The sequence below is a fragment of the Zonotrichia leucophrys genome, chromosome 7 (assembly GCF_028769735.1).
Source record: "Zonotrichia leucophrys gambelii isolate GWCS_2022_RI chromosome 7, RI_Zleu_2.0, whole genome shotgun sequence".
NCBI lineage: Eukaryota > Metazoa > Chordata > Aves > Passeriformes > Passerellidae > Zonotrichia > Zonotrichia leucophrys.
Genome location: NC_088177.1, coordinates 33,285,852 through 33,309,036, shown reverse-complemented (window position 1 = coordinate 33,309,036; position 23,185 = coordinate 33,285,852). Strand labels below are relative to the sequence as shown.

General features: G+C 42.2%; 1 protein-coding gene across 5 annotated transcripts in view; it reads right to left on the bottom strand.

Annotated features, from left to right (window-relative positions):
* EPB41L5 (erythrocyte membrane protein band 4.1 like 5) overlaps positions 1 to 22,894 on the bottom strand; it is a 53,802-nt gene extending 30,908 nt beyond the window's left edge. For 2 of the 5 annotated variants that reach the window (XM_064717777.1, XM_064717779.1), the window contains exons 1-7: positions 22,762 to 22,894; positions 21,654 to 21,838; positions 10,756 to 10,860; positions 5,909 to 5,951; positions 4,731 to 4,809; positions 2,193 to 2,237; positions 1,829 to 1,881 (exon numbers count right to left, since the gene is read on the bottom strand). In XM_064717777.1, the coding sequence (XP_064573847.1) occupies positions 1,829 to 1,881; positions 2,193 to 2,237; positions 4,731 to 4,809; positions 5,909 to 5,951; positions 10,756 to 10,860; positions 21,654 to 21,838; positions 22,762 to 22,894 (643 nt within the window). Of the gene's footprint in view, positions 1 to 1,828; positions 1,882 to 2,192; positions 2,238 to 4,730; positions 4,810 to 5,908; positions 5,952 to 10,755; positions 10,861 to 21,653; positions 21,839 to 22,169; positions 22,491 to 22,576; positions 22,695 to 22,761 lie in introns of those variants that run through there. The other 3 variants (XM_064717778.1, XM_064717782.1, XM_064717780.1) reach the window with 3 other exon arrangements.
* Between the last annotated feature and the right edge of the window lie 291 nt (positions 22,895 to 23,185).

Here is a 23,185-nt window from a genome sequence, read left to right as displayed (position 1 = left end):
AAAACACAACTCCATCTCCCACAGATGCTAACAAGTCCAGTTTTAAAGACAGATAAATATCTAAAATGCTGAAACTGACAATTAGAAACCTTTACAAAAATGTACTGATTTTCAGTCACTAAGCACTAACTCCTCCTACTAATTTCACGTTGCTTCGTAATGTGCAGCTCATAGCCAAAAAATTAGGAATAATTCTGTAACTTGGACTTTGGAAATCTGATGCAGGCCAATAGCTGCTCTGTCTGAAAAATGAAGCTATGGATGTTTATGTGGAGAAAAATAGAGAAATCACTGGGAAGACCTAGCGAAGTCAAATAAATGCCAGTATTCCACAGGTACAGAAATGCCACATGATATAAAACTCAATTTCTTGGATTCTGAATGCTGCAAGCATAATAACAGTCTTTTCACCCCCTTCTCTCTTTTTTTTTTTAAATGCTGACTGAGGAAGTCTGTAGTTCTGTAATAATTTACTCCCACTAAAATGCCTGCCTCTGTTCAAAGGAATGCTGTCAAAGCCAGCTTAGGTTCCAGCTGATTTAAATAAAAGTACACAGCTGTCAGACAGTAAGATTAAAGCCCTGCTACAGGCCTCATTGTGGAGAGAGGAAAGAAAAGACCACCACAAAAAGCAGGGGATATATGGCCTAATTAGATCACTTTGTTCTTCCAAAATCTTATTTACTGAACCTGTATCTTAAGGCTCTAACAATGCTAATATTTTTAACTGTGGAATATATTCTAACTGCTTTCCTTCCACACAAAAGAGCAGGTTAGAAAGACAAGAGTCTTCACAGTTTAATCCCAACTCTTATACCTACACATGATTTAGGGCATTAGCACTTCCTGCATGAAAAGAAAAAAGTGTTTTGAAAAATACTTGTAAGAGACCAAATTTCAGTGACTTAGTCCTACCTCATGCAGAGAAAGTACAGCAGATTCATGAGATAAATGTTGGGTGGAGAATTTGTGTGGCTCAAACACATGGCACATCAATTGGCTTGAACAAGGCCATGTATCCATGTACCTTTATGCTTCAATAAGGAACCAAAAGCCTACTCTAGCAGGCATTTCTAAAACTTCAAGCCTCCCCTCTTTCTTTGTGAGCTCCTCTGCTTGAAACCATAGGAAACTCCACATTTGTTAACATCACACCCTCATCCAAACAACACATTCTCATCTGGAATCAAAAGTTAAAGACAACTGATTAATAAAATCTTAGATGACTCAAACACAGTGCTGTACAGCTGAGGAAAAAAGAGTGTCACATCTTGTGGCTGAAGGAGGATGTGAAATCCTAACAAGGGCAGTTCAACCTGGAATGCTCAAGTATAAGCATGAGACACGGGGCATGAAGATGCTCCTACAAATCAGATGAAGTCAAAAGCTGGTATTTTATACACAGTGCAAAGAAAACCAAATTTTGTATCTGATTTATCTGACAGCAAAGACAACACTTGACAGAATCTATATGATGAAAAAGAAGTGAGCCATGTTTCTACACCAAAGTGATTCAGGAAGGCTGCAGGCCTCGTATCTTCTGTGAAAGTGGACAGATTTGCACAGGAGCACCTGAGAAAACAACTTTAGAGCAAAGCTGTTTATGTTCAGAACCTCCTTGTTCTGTTTCCTGAGAAATTGAGCAATTTTCTGTACATACTCTCAAGAAAAAGTACAATCTAAAAGATCTGCATTTCACACTGGATCACTAATGGCTGGACAGAGAATATTTTATGGACATAACAAGGACAGACTTTTAAAACAGTTAATAAGAATCTACACAAAATTATTTGTGCAACTTCACCCTTCCCTTGCTGCACTTACTCACCTTGCATGTTATAAGCTGCCAGCTGGACAGCAGTGTCAAAAGGACATTCCAATCTGCCAAAAGAGAAATGCATTGTTAAAACCTGAACTGACACCATTAGCAGACAACTTATGTAACTGACAGTAAGAAACTGCAAATGTGTGGGATAAGAAAATTTAAAAGTATTGGTAGGTTTTCAGAAAATTATCAGGAGATCAGCAATACATTATTTAAGCATTCCTCTCCTGACATTCATGCATAGAAAAATAGTATTTTAGAGAAAAAAAATAACATTACACTACTAAGCAAAACTTATTAATTATTCAAATATAAATGTAATAAACTCTATGCTAAACAGACTGTAATGGTTTAAAAGGCTGCTTACTTTCCACTAAGAATATCCAGTTTCAGCTGCAGAACAAATAAATATCTGTGGGATTAAATAAGAAATAAGTCATTGAGTAATAGTGCTAATGTGTCACTCAGTCAACAGGAGTTAGAGCTTGACAAATAAAAATGTTTTCTACTCTTAACATGAGTTTCCAAGACGAAAGAAACTGCACTGTGACCTCTCAAGGCTTTATCGGTTGGGTTTGTGTGTTTTGCAGGCATTTCAAATGAAGCAAACCCAAAAGCACAAGTTGTCAGAAGCTGAACTACAGTGTTGCATGGAAAAATAAACATGGTAAATATATTTTTTATTCTCTTCTGATTCTACTTGAGCAAAGAACAACTTGCATCTTCCACATTCCCTTCATTATTCATACACATACCAACCTCAAAAAAGAATGGTTATTTTTAAGTCTTGAAAAAAACAAATGTTTCTATTATGGATTGCTTAGTTAAAATCTAACCTGGAATGCTGACTGCAAAGTGACTAAAAATAAATAGCAGGCTGCAGCCTTTTCAACTTGTTTACCCTTCAGAGCCAGCTTTTCTTCACTGCCTTGCACATCCTCAATTCTTTTTGCTTAGAAATGGGGCAAATATTGAATATAAATCCCTTTGGTGTGCAATACCAATTATTCTGATCCAAAACCCCTGAAGAGCAGCCCCTTGCTCCATTATGGTACACAGCTTTCCTTTAACAAGAGAAGAGCTCTGATCAAGTACAAAACACTGGCATCCACCATGGTTTCCAGTCTGAATTCCAGTAGAGATTCCTTCTAGTAGAGATTCCTAGAGAAACCTCTAGTAGAGGTTTCTAGTAGAGAAACCTTAGACATAACTTCTGCTTCAACATGTGCCTGTGTCTCCTCACTCTTTCATACACAGACACAAAACTGGTGCAGGTGTTTTTCCTACAGGTTTCACGAACTCCACAAATACTTTGCCAAATAATTTATTAACCAAAACCTTTTGAACACTAAGGCCTCTGCATGGGGAATAAATTTGGTTAGTACTGACCTCAGATAGGAAAATGAACACAGGCCTCCAGTGTGTAGTGGGTGTGACCAGTCTGTGCTTATCAGCCACATTACACTTCCACACAATTCAAGCACTTCCTGTGCTGTGCTACATGACCACTGGCTGGGAACAGAGCAAGCTGCACCTGGGGAAGCTGAAAAGCTCCAGCTGGGTGTCCTGCTGTTTAAAGGTGGAACCCTGGGAAAGCCCAGTGACACAGCAAAGCTTTGCTTCCCACTGCTGCTGCTATTTCAAGGTGTCACACTGTCTCAAGACAGAAGGACAACTTGCTGCTCTCCTCTTCTGGGGGATCAGCTAAGCAGGCAGACAGTGTTTAAAAGCCCTCAGGTTTCAGGTCTGCCTGGCTAAAACCTGCACAGCAAGGTCTGACTGGCAGAACTCAAGTCAAAATGGATGAAAACCTTCCATAGTAGTAGATACAGATACAGGTCTGAATTTTGTCTGCAGTTGCTGGTTTTAAAGACAGTTAAATGATTATTCAGGAACATGTATGGGGAGGTAAAACATTCTTCCCAGATCAGCAGGAAAGCATTAAAAAGCAGCAGTTACCACATTATGTTACCACATGTAAATATGAAGCTGCACAGGGTACATATGGCTGGAAGGGGTAATGCTACTATAATCTTCCTGGGAGCACTCCAAGGGATTTGGCTAAAGTGCAGATTGAAGATCCACACAGACATAAACCTGAACAACCAACAAATGCACTTCACACCCTTACAAATGGCTGAGGTATGAAATGTCTACAGCTATCATGAAAACATAACTTTGTTTACTCTCCAAAAGGGATCAGCAGCAGTAACAAGGCAAGGACGTGCTGTGTTCTACAACAGATTTATACTCCTGACAGGTGGTAGGTTGTGCTCTTTTTCAAAGCTCCCCTCCTTGTCTCAGCCCATTCAGAAATGCAGTCCTATGAATGGATTTGTGAAATGCTTTTATCAAGAGGAACTGCTGCTCACCTGATACTACAAACCTACACCTATAGTAGTGTTAACTCAGCTCAACGTGGCAGTAAAATACTACTTTCCCTTTCCATAAGCTCTTTGAGGACCACATATGCAATGAAATGCTAACTGAAATTCCTTTTTTCAAAGAGAACCTCTAACTCGCAATTCAATGCTTTTCTGCCTGGAGACAGGATGATTGCATGAATTTGAAACTAACAGCTTAAGAAAAAAAAAAAGAGGAATGATGTCTGTTCTCTTCAGTGAAAACCTCTGTCCATTGTGTATAAGTTACTCAGATCAGTTGCCAAAATTGCCTAATGAAAAATGGTGCATTAAGTAATACATAAATATTTAGATCTCTCTGTGTCACAGCATATTTATTTCCACACACGAAATAGCCACTTTACAAAAAGAAAACTACATTTACAAAAAGCCAAGTAAACAAGCAGTTCTAAAGAGTTTTCCAAAATGTTTAAATAAATGCTATGGAAAACATTTCCCTGGCCTTATTTGGGTCCCCCTCTCACACACAAAATCCCTCTTACCTTGTTAGCTCTTCACGTAGATTGTTGGGCTCTGATGAGTAAAACTTTACACGAAAATGCAGACAATATGGGGGGCCAACTGCAAAGCACAATTCATGCAAGACAGCAGTAACAGTTACAGGATGAGACAGGTTATTTATTTATTACACAGCATCACATCACAAAACTTGACTGAAATTGGTTGGCTATGTTCTACACAAGGTCTTAAGGCAGGAATTCCTTTATGCCAGGGAAATCCATGAGGAACATCAGGGTGAAAGGACACTTAATAGGCACACAAAACAGTTTTATGTGTTACAAGACAAGCCAATGATCATATCACATGAGTGTGATTCTTCCTGCCAAGAGCACGTGAATCCAGGTTAATCCCTATATTTAAGGGCTCTATCCATCACCACAAAAGCTAAGCATCTTGGCTCTGCAGTTGACTAAACCTTCAGGCATGCTGTTGGTCCCTGCAACACCTTCCCAGGGCTCTGGGAAATACTCACTGCTGACAACTCATGCCCTTCTATTCCACAGTTTAGACATACTTTATGGGAATTTAAGAGACCCTTCTATGGAAGACACATCTCTTCTGCAAACCAAAGAGTTAACTCAGCAAAAGGGTGGATTAATTGCTCTTTAAAAATGTGCATCGCTTGGCTGATTCTTGCATTTGACAGGAGGAATTTTCTCCCTCTCACTGCTTCCAAAACCTCTCTTGCATTAAAACAACACCACAAATCCCTGAAGACTTCCCACAGAGCAGAGCAAGGAGGCTGCTAAACAACATCTTCCCCAAGCACACACCACTGCCACAACCAGGCCACACTGAAGCCTTGTGCAGCAGGTGAGGACTCGGAGGACTGGACACAGATTGAAGCAGGACTGCCCCATGCATGAGGTCCAAGACAAGTTTTCCTACAGCCAGGAAAATGCTCCATAATACTAGAACATCTTCAGCTGCCTTGACTCCACTTCAACTATAATTAATGAGCCCATAACATCTTTAATTAAGAGCATTAGAATAAAGTAGTATGAGCTACAGAGGGAAAATGCCATTAAACAATGCTGGGCTTTTGTCACTTGCCACCCTCACCCCCTCACAGGACACTGCCCCCACCACCCATTTCAACTGGCTGTGCTTTCTGTGTGTTAAATACAATGTACCAAGAGAAAATGGAAAGGACACTTACTTTTAACTTGCTTTTTAATGCTTTTGGTGTTGTCCAGCCAATGCTGAAAAATAAATTAATTTCACTGAATTATCAATACAGAAATCTTCCAGAAAGAACAAAAAAGAAGTGTCAGTGAAGACCGTCTTGGAATAACAAGTAGTTTGTTAAAACAATCTAATTCAAATCTTTCACAATTCATAGCTTTCTGTGCTTGCTGAAGATCATTTTGCTCAAAGTTTGTGATGCAAAATGTCAGTTTTGAACAACAGAAACATCCTGTAGTACCTTATTTAAACCAAATCTTCAAGACACCATTGTCTACTTAAAAGAAAAATAAACATACTAGCAAACCACTTCACTAGATTTTCATCCTGTCCAGACAAACACTTAATTCACACATTAGTAGGTCAGCCAGTGACAATCAGCCAGAGAAGCATAAATCATAGCTGAAGACTCTGGCACTCAGCTGTGTGTGATGTTTACTTGGGGCAGGAAGGGGAGAGACAAAATAAATATTGTTGGCTTTCAAGCATTTTCTTTTGATGACTCAAGTGCAGTAACAGCAGAGCTGTCTGTGTCCCAACATCGGAGTCAGCTCTACCTAATTCTCAAAAATCTATTCATGGGTGACATTTCAGGAACTGTCACATGGGAGGACAAGTTACTGCCTCACCTACTAATGCTAATTATAAGCTATATACTGGACAAGAAGCCAAAACAATGGCTTGACTTACAGTGTGTACAACAGCATGTGAAAAAGCTATACTTGGCAGATTGAAATACCTACACATGTACAGTATGCTCCCCAAAACAATCACACTGCTGAAGAGTTTACAGCAGAAGTTAAAGCTGGAAATCCAGCACACATCTAGCGGGACAGATCTCCTTTCTAGTGCTGGGCAGAGCCAACAGCTCCCTCCTCCAAAGGAGGTGACTCACCTAAACAGGAAACACGGCACCCTGACCAGCAAAACTGCACTGACTCAACAGCCAGAGCCAACTGCCTGACACACCATGGCCTGCATGGCTCACCATGCCCAGGGAGCAACACCTCATCAGATCAATCTCAAATGTCACCTTGCAACTAATACAGATGAATTATATACTTAGTAAGACTCCTTTTGTTAAACTGTGTGACATGAAGTTCACAGGGAGCTCCAGGGAGGACAGAAAAGCAAGAAGGGTATGAAAAAGAACCAGTATTTTCAGGTTGCAGAGCCAAGTGTAAACACATTCCTGCCTCCAGAGCAGCCCTGCCTTCTCAGAGAGCTGCAGTCAGCCTGTAACACAGCCGGGCTGGGACTGATTGCTGCATTAGCTGCAGATGACAGTGTTAAACCATCTGCTGCTGCTGTGCACACAGCTGAGAATGCTCTCATTGCCTATTCAAACTAAGCAGCTACAGAGAGCTATCTGAAATGTATCTAATACATTTTTAAAATAAAGCAGGAAGCTTAAGGAGGAATGAAGCAAATATTTACATAAATTTTGCTTACGCTACCAGTGAAATGGGAGTTAAGCAATTTTTTTTCTACAAGGAAATCATATAATCTTTTTTCCTATTCCATAAACTCACTTGCTGTAAGAGAGTTTACTCACTCTTTCCTCCACCAAAAAAAAATAGAAACTACACAGCTGGAGGCTTGCAGGTGATTTAGATACTGAAATGGCAAGGGGAGCCCTGTCTAGGCTCCAGGGCTGGATTTCTGTTTTCTCTCATCTCCTCCACATTCCATGGGAAGGCAACAGAGAGGCAGCCCCATGACAGCACCGATAGCATTTCACTCTGCTGGGCTCTGACTGCTGCTGCCCACAGGAGCTCTGCTCAGTGGTGGTGGTGTGCAAGGGAGAAGGGAAACAGAACTGCTTTTAAGTGGGGGTGGGAATGAAACAAAAAAAAAAAACCAGCCAAAACCAACACATGAATGGACACAGACGTCAAGAAACTTGAGATTTATTCCAAGTGATTATAATGGAATTCAAGTGGACCTGGAAAAGAAGTTTACTTTTGATGAGGGTTTGCACAGCACAGTGTATTGCTGAAAATCAGAGATAAAGTCTTCCAAACAGAAGGCATTACAAACAACAGACTGCACAGAGTACTGCAAGTCCTTACTAAAGGTTTGCTGCTGCAGAAATTAAAAACAAAACACATACAAAACCCCTCAAATCCTCACCCAGCAACATTTTAAGAAGTTTGGGCAAATGAGGTTTGTTAGACAAGATGTTGAGGCTAAAGTTGATCTCTTCCTGAACAGCAGACTAGAGTGAACACAGAAATCACATGAAAACAACAATTCTTTCATTTCACTAATGATTTCAAGAACATTTTTACAGAAGCTATTATTTGAATACTAAAATCCAAAATGCCAGGTAGCTTCCATTATCTGGGTTTCCCCCACTCCACAGGAAATCTTTAACACCCAACTAGTGATCACTTCAGCAGCAGAAAAGAATGAAAAAAGCAATTCTTCAGTTGTTCACAACAGATCTACTGAAAACTTATTTGTACTTAAACTAAGTGTGGGATTTCTAAAACTTTTGTGTAACTATGTGTTGCTAGTTTGTATCAGTAAAACTAACTAGCAAGTATGGCAATATTCTTAGATTTAAATTGGATAGCAGAAAGATGATATCCTTCAGAGCCAGTGGACAATTCTGCCTACAGTAAGGGACTGGATTCTTACACTGTTTATTTAACAGGTCTCCTGAATAATCTTGGACAAGTCACTTGATTAGTCTCTGTTCTTTGTTTCCAGCTGCAGATTGGGTTTCTGCTAAAACTTGCCAGCTCCTTCTGCAGGAATGGCTGCTATTGCAACAGTTCTTCATTTCTTAAAGCAGTAATTATCTCTGGCTGTTGCATTCAGCTCTTCTGGCAAAATTCAATCTTCTCTGCTTCATTATACACAGCTCATCATTAAGGTCCAGTTTAAACAGATTGTTATCTCTACTCTGCTGCTTTTCAGTCACACATAGTTAAAAAAAGGAAGCAAACCAAGTTTGAAATCTCCTGTACCTGGTAGACTGGGCAGTATCAAATATTCAATCATGTGCCCTCTGGACTGGCAGTAACAATTTGCTAGACAAAAGCAAGGCATGAGCCACTCCTGTGGCAGAAAAGAGTAATTCTTATTAATACATTTCAAGATGAAATAGGTTTCTTTGCTAGCAGATCAGGAAGAGAAAAAAATGATCATATAGAGAATTCTACCAGTTAAAATTAACCCACTGTGATCTCTTATGAGATCCTGGACAACAGGGAAATACATCAGAAGCCACATGGCAGAAACTGAATTAGGATACCTTAACCATACAGAGTACTGCTTTTCTGAAGCAGAAGGGTAAATGCAATAGATTCTTCACTATCAACACTCAGCATCTTGGACTGCACATGCTGAGCACAGCTAACATGATTTGGAGAAATATAAAATGGTATGCAATGGGCTGTTTCCTCATTTCTGTTGTGTGCATGGCTCTGAATGCCATCCATCTGTCAGTGTAATGGTCTTTTCTCTTCAGTGCTAAACGTTTCTGTTCTGCAAGGGGTTTAAGGCCACTTTCACTACTGGGAACTACAGACCACCAGCAGCTAATTCCAGTGGCCATCAAGTTTTCTTCAGATGCAGAACACCAAAAATTTTCTCTGAGGAGCACGATCTTTACAATTACATGCTAAGCATACAATTTGACAACAACAATTTTGGAAAGAAGCCATCAGGTTATAAGTGCTTTGGGGTGGAGCACTGCATTCAAAGCTATTAGCTTATTTCAAAGGTTCAAGTTTGTGGATTTTTTTTTGCCTTTATACAAAGTTGCAACAACTAAGAGATCACCTTCAAACTGTTATGGACACAAATCTTCACAGAAATAAAGGAATATAAATCACTGCCTCCATTTTTGTATGCTGACCTTGAACAATTCAGATATTTAGCTCAGCTGTCTGTGCTTTCCCTCTGCCATCCTAAGCATGAAATAATTCTGAAGTTGCCTTGAAACACAAAAACAATTAGGTTATACATCTAACAAATAAGATTGATATATGCAGCAGGAAAAGACCGATCTCATTCTACCTGGGGATGTTGGGCTAAGTGAATACAAGTTTAACTTGCAGTGATGCAGGACAAAGAAAAAAAACACTCCTTGCCTAAAGGCTCACTTAACTTGCAGCTACCCTAGGTGGCAGAATTAAATACTTGAGTATAAGAAGTATCTATAAAATAGTGCATAGCCCACAAGAGAAAGAACTGTGGTTACTACTGACAATGCTCTGCTTCTGACTTCAAAACCTGTCACGTTTTTAGAAACACACAATAAAACATCAACAAACTTGGGCCTGGAAGAACCCTCAACTCGAACTGATACATACAAACACACCTATAGCCTCCTAAAAACTTCCAATTGCAGGTCTGAGTCACAACTGATTTGAACAAATCAAAGGTATACCCCTCCTGCAAGCAGACATTAACAAGGTGACTTTTGCTGACAACATTTGCAAAGGAAAACCTTCTCCTCTCTGTATAGCACACAACAAAAGGGCCAAATACACACTCTGATTTTGCTCCATCCTCTCTGTATCATCAGCACCAAGAGTTTCTGCACCAACCACCAGGCTCTGGGGTCCAACTGGACCAGCCTGCCTAGTGACAACAGAGTGTGACAGGAACACATGGAAACAAGAAAGGAAGACACAACAGCATGGTCATACATTAGTGCTGGAGGCAGAATTAAACTTGGGGACACAGAAAATCTACAGAGCTTCTGCACAAAACTTAATTCACAAAAGGCAGCTTTCTTACAGCATTTTTGTCAGTATAAGGATTCAACTGTTACACTGTTGTTTAAAACAGAGCATAACTACTTACTGCCACTTGTGCTGAATCCATGAACCTCAATCCAAAGTAGTCGCTTTCGATAAGGTCCAGATGATACATGATCTGCTCAAACAGGAGCTGGCCTTTGGCTTTTTTCTGAAAAGATAACAGGACTTAGTACACAGCAGGTAGATTTATTGTAGCATCTACCTTTTTGTCGGAATATGTTATATAATTCCAAAAATTTAGTTTCTGAAAATATAATGCAGATATCTTTTTTCACCCCCTTGTATTTTCAGATGGTTTTTTTTCTGAAAGGCAAATGTACACCCCACAAGAAACACAGAATATCCATAAAGAACTTGCATAATCTCCTTTCTTGGAAAACGTCAACACTGACTTGCCAACGGAGTTAAAATGTCATTTTATCATTTTTCCTTTTAGGTTTTCCTTACTCACTGACATTCAAAAGAACTGGAAACACAGCCAGTACAATTGCCATAACCATTGTACTGGCAAACTTTAGGAGCCAAGCAAATTGCCGATGAATTTCCTACTGTTTGGTATCCAGGTGTTTCACCCGTTCACAAGCAGGTAGCAAAACCCATTGAATTAGCAGATAGCATTCCATTAGCAAGTGCTTTTAACAACTACTAGGAAACAGTCTGGGGCAAGCAACTTGAATAAACAGCACTTAGATATCACATTTACAAAACTAAGTTCATAAAACCAACTTCCAGGTGCAAAAAGCCAGCTCATATGCTCATACATAATTTATGGAAAAACCAGCTCTAGCCCCAAGGAAACATCATTTTTACAGTGATGATCTAAAAAATTAAACAGTTGTTTTTAAAGAGAAGGCACATAAATAGCAATGAGCAGTTTCTACACAACATATATTCTTCCTGCTGTGAGTTCCTTTATAACAATAAATGGAAATAATAGCTTAAGAGTTATTATACATAAGAAGTTAAAATGTAATAAAATACATTAATAAATTATTAGATCAGAGAAAAGGTCATAGTGTAAAAAAAACTTAAATACAAAGAAATACAGACATTATTTATGCTTACTCTGCCAGCAGCTGAAGGGTTTCTCCATTTCTGTAAAACCACGATCTTGCAACATTTTACCTCAATATTTATACATTCACAACATGAGAAATGGGATAACTTTCTAAGCACATATTTAGTAAGCTAGTAATTAGCAAATTTAGTACAGCTCTCAAAATTCTGGGCCAGACAAATTTTTGTTCTCAGAAATAATCTGGTTTAATCAGTGAGTTATACCTAAGTAAGTAAAGTTGCATGCTGTAATTCTTGTCACCTTCCTCTACCCTGATCTTCAAATATTTTATATTCAACTTTGCAATCACTATCATTAGTTTACTTCATGTATCAGTTAAATTCAACACAACAGATCACAGCTCAAAGCAAAATTCTAAAAAATGTTTGTAAACAGAGCCTGTCTAAGCAAATTGTCACACAGTTATTTCTTTCCAGGTACTGGGAAGAATAGCAGGAATGGAAGGCATTTGGGCCAGCAGGCAACTGCACAAACACGTAGCATCTACAAAACATTGTGTAATACAAATACTAAATGTCAACCTATAAAATTCATTCAGACAAAGTGTCCTCTGTTGGTCTCGGGAAAAAAATAATTTCTCAGGCAATAGCAGATTTATGAAACACCAGCTCAAACAGAAACCTTAAGGCAAACCATTTACACACAGAAACTCATACCTTTCTTTCATTAATAGCATGTATAGTCCCAGTCTTGAAAGACCAAGGCATGGAACTGTTGATATTTTTTCTCAACACAGGATATCTTCTACTTAATCATTAATATAATTATACAAGTGCAATCAATTCAGCACTTGCAACAGCAAAACTAGAAAAACACTCTATGCTGCATGAAGCTTTCAGTAGCTTGTCTAAAACTAGTGGAAAATCTCCCCTTATTGAGCGGAACATTTGAGATCCTTCTCAATTTCTCTGTAGGTCATCTCTAAAAAGTGGAATTTACCAGTTATCTCAGCAAATTCCCTGCTGGTGACAGAAGCACTTTGACTCCAGCCTGGAATACTACACATAGTACTTCAGACTACCCACGAGCAAAACTTCAGTTTGTGCAGTGTCAGATTAGTTTCAGAATGTGTTCGGCATTTCAGAAATCTCAGCAGAGGACTCGAAGATTAACTGGACCCTGAAGGACTAATGTGGGATAAAGCCCCTGAAGGAGCAGTGGAGCAGCTGTGGAAAGATCTGCAGGACTTCTGGTCGTTCTCTGACTTAAATCACCAGGGCTGTCAACATGGAAGTAATTATGTACTACTTTGCATACGACTTAAATCATCAGCAGCTGTATTTGGTGCAAGTCAGCAGAAGTGTCACACATGCTTTACTTTACTTAAGTCCTTCCTCCTTAAACAAATAGCAACCAAAAATATTAATGTTTTGTAACCAATCAACTTTCATGAATCAAAATTAATTTCTTTGTACTCAATAAAACTGAGATCTCAAGAGTTTTCAAAGAGCAAAGATACACTTTTATTACACTTTCCTGTAAGAAACTGACCGAACTAACTTTCTCATGGCAACACTGGTGCTAAAAACATCAAGGTTGGGGGTTCAATCCCCACATGGGCCATTAAGAGTTAGACTTGATGATGCTCGTGGGTTCCTTCCAATTCAGAATATTCTGTGATTCTGTGAAAGTGACATTTTTTTCTTCTTGCTGTCCTATGCATCCCCCCGCCCTTTCTTTCCCTTACAGCAGAGCTCAGGTTACACTCAAAGGACAAATATTTTCAAACTGTTTAATGGTTACTGATGAACTATTAACAGCTCCACTCACAAGCAGTCCAGCCAGTAGCTGGTCCTCCCTTCAGGGCACAAATTAAACTTCTCACGGGTTTGCAATTCAATAAAACCTGACTATTTGATTTACAGAGTTTGCTATTCTCTCTAGGAAGCAACAGCAAACATCTCACAGCAGGAGAACGAACAACAGGAAAATGTAAACAAAATACACTATGTATATAGGGCAGGACCTCTCCTGGTTTGCCACACTGGATAAAAGCATCTTCTGATCACTTGGGAATGAATCACACGGCCCCCGCCCCCTCCCCCCCCTTTCCCAATGAAAGGGATGCTCCCAGCTAATGACATCTCCTGCTGCTCTTAATAACTGCAATTGCTGCCTGAGTGGGTGTTCCACGGGCCGGGCTCGGCGCGGTAGCTCAGCAACAGGCGGGTGTTCCCTCGGCTGCTTCGTCCCTGCACGGCCGGGTAAGGCGATCCCGCCACATTCTCCTCGGCTCAGGCGCCTCAGCCACTGCCTAAAACCTGAACGGCAGCGTTTGTACCCTCTTGTCCCGGCCTCAGAGCAGCGGCCATTTCATGGACACGCATCCACGAGGAGAAGCCAGCCAGGTGCTCCAAACCTGCCTGATCAAAGGTCAAAGCCTCCTTCAGTAGCAGAGCAGCGCTGGAGGAGCAGCTTGTGCTGGTGAGCACCAGCTGAATGGCTCACTTCAAGTTTTTAACATCGCAGCAAAGTAGGTATTTTTTCCCCAGAACCTGAAAAAAAAACCCCAAGATCAAAATACCCACCTAATGAATCTGCTAATTAAAATACTTAGCAGAAAATAACCCCTCCTGTTTGTTTATTTCTTTGTGAAGAAATGGAGGGCCCTATACAGAATGAACTTTGAAGGTAATGCTTATTCATTTATTTTTTTCATGGAACTTACTATTCTTTGCATCTTTGCAGCTGTACTTTTTGTTTAGATTTCTTCAAATTATCACGTTAACATTTTATTAACAATAACCAACAGTAGCTATTGTCTTCAATAGCTACCAAGTGGCAAAAACTTTCCTTCCTGGTTTTTGTGAACTTATCAGGAGGGTTACCATTCATATGCATATGAGCTTCCTTAGAAATACACCATTTACACACACACAGAAGGTATGGGTCCCTATTCAGGATTTACAGCTACCCAGTTGCTAGGATGTCACCTATGCATGTTTGCAGACCACAGCAGCACAGAGGCAGCAGATAAGCCTGCCCATTTTTTAAATGAAGTAAATCCTCTTCTCTGAAACCACAGGTTTCAAATACCTAAGCTTCAACAGTGAGCTTTAAAGGAAGAAGATTTCATATCAATACGACACAAAAGGTGTCTGTCTATAGTTAACACCATTCAAGTTTGCTGCAGAATTGGAGGGTTAAAACCCCTCATCGTTACAAAGGCAGCGTTAGAAGTACACATTATTTGTATCACCCTGATCTTCTTATGGCTTTAAGTTGTGACCTACAAATGGAGCTGCTCCTCTCCTCAAACACCAAGCACCACTCCTACAAATAACTTTTCCAAACTCTCCAGTCAATTTTCTCGTTCATCTAAAGATGCCACTGGCAGCAAAACACTAATTCTTCTAGTGCTTCTTTCTCTGGTTTATCCTCAGTTTTTAACACTGCTATACACACTTGTGAATATAAAACCCTGCAGGCTGGAAGGCTGGAGAGAATTTCTACCTCCAGAGACAGCTTATCAATTCTTGAATTTACTCAGTGTCTCACAAGTAGAGGAAGATAAGCATTTGGGATTAAATATTTTGTTCTTTTATTTTCTGGAGAAAGAAGGCATTTCCCAAAAATCTTCGTGAAGAATTTTTTTCAATACCTATCCTAACTGTACATTCATTAGAGTGCTATGTAGGAAGATTTTAATGTACTGTGCTCAGGCTTATTGACCCTATTACGTAAGACAAAGCCTCAAAACATTCATGTCTGACAGTTTGTTTTGTGGAAGTCTCTGTTTCAACTTCCTGACAATTTTTATCTTCTAACTACCAATTTGATTTAATTCATTTTTTAATTCTTTCTAATACAGAATATATCCACATTGCTTGTTCAGTATTAAGGTTTACAGATTAAATGCTTTCTCCTATTATATTGTCAAACATTTCAGTTTTATTTGGTGTTCCACCTGCAGGTTTCTCATGAGCACTCTGATTAAGAGCACCAGAGAGTCCCAAGCCTTTGAGCTCTTTGCAGAGGCAGCTCAGCAGGAAAGCAGGACTCCAGATAAAATTCGCACTGAGTTAAGAATGTGAAACTTTCAGGCAACTAAACCAGCCTGCAGCACGAGCCCCAGAAACACTCTGGCAGCACACTGCAGGTCAAACAATTTTCTCTTCAAGCAGCACAGATTGCTGCCAGCTGCTCCCTTCCTCCCTCCTTTCCACCAGCGCCAGGGCACGGAGCATTGCACCGAGCCTGCAATGCCTGCCTGCCACGGCCCTGAAGCGGCTGCGCTGCGAGCAGGGCATGGTGCAGGCAGCCTGTGCTGCTCACAGGGCACAGGCACAGGGCACAGCCTGTGCTGCTCACAGGGCACAGGCACAGGGCACACAGCCTGTGCTGCTCACAGGGCACAGGCACAGGGCACAGGGCACACAGCCCGTGCTGCTCACAGGGCACAGGCACAGGGCACAGGCACAGGGCACAGCTTGTGCTGCTCACAGGGCACAGGCACAGGGCACAGAGCCTGCACTGCTCACAGGGCACAGGCTGTGCTGCTCACAGCTGCCTGCCACAGGGCACAGACACAGGGCACAGCCTGCTGCTCACAGGGCACAGGCACAGGGCACAGCCTGGGCTGCTCACAGGGCACAGCCTGCGCTGCTCACAGGGCACAGGCACAGGGCACAGCCTGCGCTGCTCACAGGGCACAGGCACAGGGCACAGGCACAGGGCACACAGCCTGTGCTGCTCACAGGGCACAGGCCCCATGGCCACGGGCACAGGGCACAAACCTGTGCTGCTCACAGGGCACGGCACAGGGCCAGGCACAGGGCACAGGCCGGGCAAGCTCACAGTGGCACAGGGCACAGGCACAGGGCACACAGCCTGTGCTGCTCACAGGGCACAGGCACAGGGCACACAGCCCGTGCTGCTCACAGGGCACAGGCACTCAGCATCCCTGGCTCAGTTCCATCTCAGCAAGGATCGCAGTCTGGCACCCCGGGAAGCACCGGCCCACCCTGCACTCCCACTGCACAGACACCAGCGCCTCTGCTGCGGCTCACAAATCATTTTGCCCACTTTAAGTCCCCTAAAGCTCTCTCAGAAGTTTAAGCAAACACTCAAAAGCATGTCAATACTTTCAGACAGAAGATCACTTGGGAAATAAAGTTTTAATCCAAAACTGTATAGCCTCAGCACACACAAAAAGGGGCACGTTCAAATGTTCATGTTATTATTACTTCTGTCAGCTGAGCTTTGTTTTGAAACTTTAGAGGTCAGCCTTGAACACTCAGAGTACTCATTTTATTTGATGACTGATTTTCCAGCATTTTTAGCAGTATTAGATTTTCTTGTTAATCAGCATCCATGCCAGGAAGAGCCTTTTGCATTTCATATCTACATCCACAAATATTCAGCAAGTGGCCATAAATATTCCTCAAGTTTTTAATAAACCAGAGTGGATTATTGAGTAAAATCAACTACCACAATGCATCTCTGATCTTGCAGTCAGATCAACACAAATCATCTCTCTCCAAACAAAAAGCTACTGGCACTCATTAATGATTTTTACATTCCAGATAGATTTCTTAATTTTCATTTATAATAGTCACCACAGATACAGTCCTTTTTTAATCTTGTTTTATACTCCAAAAGTCTAAACAGCTTACTTCAATTCCACTATTCCACACAACCACTGGGCTGGTTTATACAAGACCTTGTTCTAATGATACTTCATTATAATAAGGACAAAACCATCTCATTTTGCAACCTCCGTATCAAATTTCATGCATGTGTAAGTAAGGAATATTCCAAGATAAAAAGCTACTCAGAGAGAGCATCCATTCTCTTAATTTCTGTCTTTCATCTTATACCACCAGGAAGCATTTACCTAAAACTCTGCACGTACAGAAACTGGAATACAATTAACGCTCCATTATCCATGAGAAGATTATGTAAATTGTGGGTTAGGCAGGGTCAGGTTTTTTTACTGAAACACTGCTGGCTTCCACAAAGTGCAGTTCTGCTGCAAGAGAAGACAAAGACCCTACACTTACTGTCTGTCTTGTAAGGCTGACCTTGCTCCCCCATAAAAAGCAATCCAAAATTTTGTATTTCAGCTGCACGTATTTACATTATTTATATTAACATTTCTCCCTCATCTACGTTATCTTTTCCCTCTCCCAATTACTATTATGGATAGCACAGAATTAAGTAAACAAATACTCAATTGTAAAATATTTTGATTTTAAAATCCTCTGGAGCTCTCTATTACTTAAAACAGCACTTTATTTTAAACTCTTGTCAAACATTTTTGTTCCTAATTATTTCATACGTTGTCAGTGAGCCCAGATGAAAATTTTTTGTACTTCCAAGTTCCCCCTCACCAACTTGTCTTTCCCCACAAACACCAGAGAGCTGCTATTCCAGGTGTTAAGGGGTTCCCTTGACAGACCAGTGTGGTTGATGGAATCCTCAGTAATAAACCAGGGCTGTTCACGGCTTTTGAGCCCTGGGAATTCCAGAGGTGCAGTGGGGGAAGATGTAGTTTAGTTTTGCATGGGAACAGGATGAAAAGTGAGATAAGGGATGTCAGCAAAACGGAGTTCTTGTCCTCTCACCACTCATTCCACTCAGTAAACATTCCACCCACGGATCTTAAACAATGGGAAGAAAAAGCACAACCTGACGTTTCTCCAAGCTGAACTCAAGTTAACAGAAAAGCAGAAGGTATAAGGAACAGCATCCACAGCAGCATTTACAGGCAACATCTATTTAATAAAAACTTTAAGATTAACAAAGGAACAAGCTTCTTAGTGTTTCACTAGGCACATAAATCTGTAAAAATGGCTGAATGCAAAGCTTCAAAAGAGTGGTAAGAGGAAAACTACCAGGTCAAAAAGCAACTTTAAATCTGATATGAAGCTGTGAGAAAAAGTCTGACATGATTCAATCTGCCCCAAAAAAGCACTGATAACTCACATTAAGTTCATGCCTCCCATTTTGAACATACCAAGGTGTCAGTAAATAGCACACATGACACTGACATTCTTCAGTCATTGACATAGCTACAAAAGGAGTAGGTTCTTGCAAAGAATCCAGTCTATGTACTGTGTATGACTGCAGCTTTGGTGAAAAGTTCAAGTCAGGCATTTTTCTAATTAAAAACAACAGAAGACATAGAAAAGCAGAAAGATTAAGTGGCTTGACAGACACCAAAGATAAGATCAGTGGACAAAAAGCAGAGTTACTGCTCAAATCCTGGCTCTGTGTCTAATAAGTTAAATCTCAACTGCATCATTTACAACCTGCCCCTTCCATCTCATTGTCAATATTCATAAAATATCAGCCTTTGCTACTTCATGATTCTCAAATGTGTTTGGCTTACATGGCAACGTCCCTTGTGGTTGCTTCTTGCTGCTGTTTTTGCCTTTCCTTTTTTCTTTTTTTTAATTAAGGAGAAATCCAGCAATCTCAGGTTCAATTCTATCAATGACTGTAAATGCAGAATACTCTTCTCAGTAAAAAATAGGATAGAGCTCAACAGCTTTTTGAGCAAACTTGAGCCTGGTATCACCTCTAAATGCTTCTTCACCACATTTGGGGAGGCACATGGGGAACCAGATTGGAGAATCGCTCCAGCTGGAAACTCCATAACGAAATTATACTGATTATTTTCAGCCACAGCATTTTCTTGACTTAGCTTACTGCCTGGCTGCTAAAATGCTGTTTCTTCTGCCAAGGGGTATGAGAAAACAAGGACAAACGCAATAACGAAAGCAACATCTTTCCTTCCTGTGGCAGCAACAGCTTATGCCACTGCAAAGTATTTGTGTAGCCATGGATTTAAAAAGGTATGGCATTCATTCCTGCCTGGACAGCCCCTTCTCTGGCTGTGAACTAACCTGTTTGCTAAATGATTCATTCTTAAGAAAAGCTTTGTTATTTATTTTTTTAATAAAAGATTTTCACAGTGCTTAGGTAGACAATGCAACTGTGCACAAATGAACTGGCAGAGCAGGGGGCACCTCTTTGAGAGAAAGAGTTCATTTTAAAGCAAATTTACTGCCAACAAAGTAACAGTACCAGTCCTGGAAAAGATCTTAGCTAAAAGAGCACAAAGATTCTCAAAGAAATCTTTGTAAAAGAAAAAAAATATACACACGTATTTTTAATTTCAACTTTACATTTTAGAAAATGATGTTGTTTTGCCACGATTTTGTATCCTTCCCCACTTCATCCCCTGTCTTCCCTACCTTTTTTCTTTCCAAGAGTCAACCTCAAAATATGAATGATGCAAGTGGAGAAACAAGAATAAACACTCTAGGAAGTTTGAAATGAAACATTTAATTTACTTTTAATTTATTGTACTTTAATCACTGAAGAAACTGGTACATGTCAGGCACTGACAATGCACTCTAATTACCACATCTGGCTATGGCAATTTGGTTACTGTTACTCATAACTCAGATGTTCACAGTCAAGGATCTATGCTGGCTTTCAAAGAAAAAAATCTGGAGTGAAAAGAGTTTCTTGGAGAAGTAAATAGTTACTACTGCACCCTGGCCTGAGATTTATAGGCCAGGTGGCAGGTCCTGACTCCTCTTCAGGTTCAATTTATGCTCCTCAAAGCCTTAGAAATGTTGTTGGAGCCACCAGGAATTTGCCTACAGAGCCGACTCCAGCTCCAAAGATTACTGCTCTGCTCATGCAGAGACACCAATTTAAACTTGAGTACTTTTTAAGTGTTAACTCTTGCTATTAAGTGTTTGTGGGCATTCCTGGCCTGAAATCAAACATCCTAGGCACTAAGCAGCACTGGATATATTCATTACATTGCTTCAGAGATTTACAAATTGACTTTACCACCCTCTATAAACGCCTATCTGTACAGTCACTTTGCAAATAAAGAAGTCAAAGGGTTTCTCTAACTCTAGATTATTTGGGGTTCAGGATATCACAAGAATTATTTCTGCTATGTCAACAGCACTGCTCAATCAAGCTGACTTCCTTGCACTGCCTAAACACTGCACGATTAAAAAAGAAAGGGAAGAAAGAGCTGTGTGGAGCAGCCAGTCTTGAAATGGCTTTTCTTGCTAGTCAGCAGTTCCAACACCAGCACAACTGTGACTGCAGCCAAAATCCTCTGGAACTAGTCAGGTCTCGCAGATCCACACCTTCCCAACTTCCTAATGCTCAGCTCTGTGAGCTTAAAACAAGTCACAAACAACTGCAACACATGGTAATGGAAAAACAGAGCACATCACTTCTGGTGCTACTGCTCATCCTGTTGGCCAAAACCAGGTATGTAATTAGGCAAGCAGAACAGGCACGTGCATATTAAGGAAGCTTTAGAAATGTAAAACAGTGGCTAACACCTCACTCGGAATAAAGCACCATGCCATGAGACAATCCCTACTATATAATCTGCCCTGAGGAGGGGAAGGAAGCAGATTTTTCCTCTTCCCCTCCCCTCTCAAGTTAGCGCTAAAAACTGCATCCACCTCTGACACAAAACCAGACCAAACCCACCCCACACAGAAATTCCTGCCGGTACTTCTGCTCATCCCCCTCTTCAACAAGTTTCACCAAGAGATTCACCTTCTGTGTCAAAACAGATAGCTCACCAAAAAGAAAACCAAAAATTCACCAAACAGGCTACTCTCTCTAAGTTATGCCCTGGCACAACAATTGCATTAAAACATTAGAAGGCATTCAGTTTGTAAGGCATGACGACATCCAGCAAACACTCTCGAATTTCAGTGAATGCCAAAGTTAACTATTCTTTCAGAACCTTTTGACGAGCAGCAACTTAGTGGACATCAGGGCACGGGGCCGACTGCCAACAGCAAGCAGCAATCCACATCAGAACAACACAACCCAAGTGTATTTCAAAAACCCACTTGGATCGCTCATACCGGTAAGTCCACGCTGACATCGGTGCCGTCCAGCAGCGCCACTCGGCAGGTGATGATGGATTTGGCGTCCCCAGCTGCAGGGATGTGGGTTGCAGCCCGCTGGGCCTCTCTCAGCCTTTCCTTCTCCGCATGCTTTCGCATGGACCGGCGGCCCAGCGTGCGGCGGAAAAAGCTCAGCATCTTTGCTGCAAAATCCAACAGAGAAAATGAACAGGGTTAAGTTTTTTACAGAAGAAAAACCCCAAAACCAAAACAAACAAACCTCAAACCGAGTCAGAAAAAAAAAAAAAAAAAACCTACAATAAAGTTATTAGAGAATCCCAGACTTTGATAAAGAAACGTCAAGGATCAAACAGATTTTCACTTTTATTTAAACACCCACCGTGTTTTGCTGTGAAAGTCTTTGAAAAAGACTTTTGAAAAAGCCCCAATTCACAACTTTGAAGACAGCTGGGTGACTTCTTGGGAATGCACGAAACTACGCTTAAGGGAAAACACAGCGATCGTGCAGATTACCTTCTGTTCTCCGCAATCTTTCAATAACACAAACGCCACGGCGCGCTCCTCAGAGACGGGGATCGTGCACAGCTGGGAGGCAACTGAGCGCTACATACCACCGGCTCCGCTCCCGGCTCACAGCTCCACCTCTCCCATCGAAAACAAGCGATAAGCGACCCTTCCCGCCTCAGAGCCGCGCTCCCAGCTCTCCCAGCAGGAATGGCTCCGGCAGGACCGGCGAGCGCCCCTCGGGCACGGCGCTTCCCGGCACACACCCGGAGCTGTGTGGGGAGCCAGCCCCGAACCTGAGGGGCGACCCCACACGAGACCCGGCCCCGCCGGGCGCCTTCCCCGCGCGCTCCGACCCCCGCCCTTACATAACGCCCCGGCCCCGCGGCCCCGCTCCGGACTCGCTCCGGCCCCACCTGCCGGGCTCACCTGCGGGGCGGCGGGAGCGTCCCCGCGGCGGCTCCTCCAGGGCCCGGGGGCGGGCGGGGGGCGGTAAGGGAGCTCCGGGAGGGGCCGGGCCGCCGGACATGGCGGAGCGACGTGGGAGGCCCTTAAACGGGCAGCGACGCGCCGGCCATTTCCTCCCCCCGCCCTCACTCACCTGGCGGCTCCCCAGGCCGCGCTTTCCTGCTCGGTGGTGGAGCGGAGATGGAGGCGGAGGTGGCGGCGGGAAGGGAAGGCGGCAGCCGGACGGGAGAAGGAACGCTCTGCTTGCCGCCACGCCGGGAGCCCATCGCCCCTTTAACGGGGCGGGGCCCGGTGGAGAAGGGGCGCCCCCCCTCCCGTACCAGGTGGTTTCGCCCGGCGGAGGGGCCGCCGCGGGGGGTGGGGGGGCGCGGCGCCGACCACGTGCTGGCCGGGGGGGGGGGGGGGCAGCGCGGAGCCTGGAGCGGGCCGAGGGGCCGCGGAGCGGGGGCGGCGGGGCGGCCCCGGGGATGGGGCACCCCTGGGGATTGAGCCTTCGGGACGCGTTCAGGTTATTTCCCAAAAGTTCTGGAGTTTTTCCTAATGAGGCGTGGAGGTTT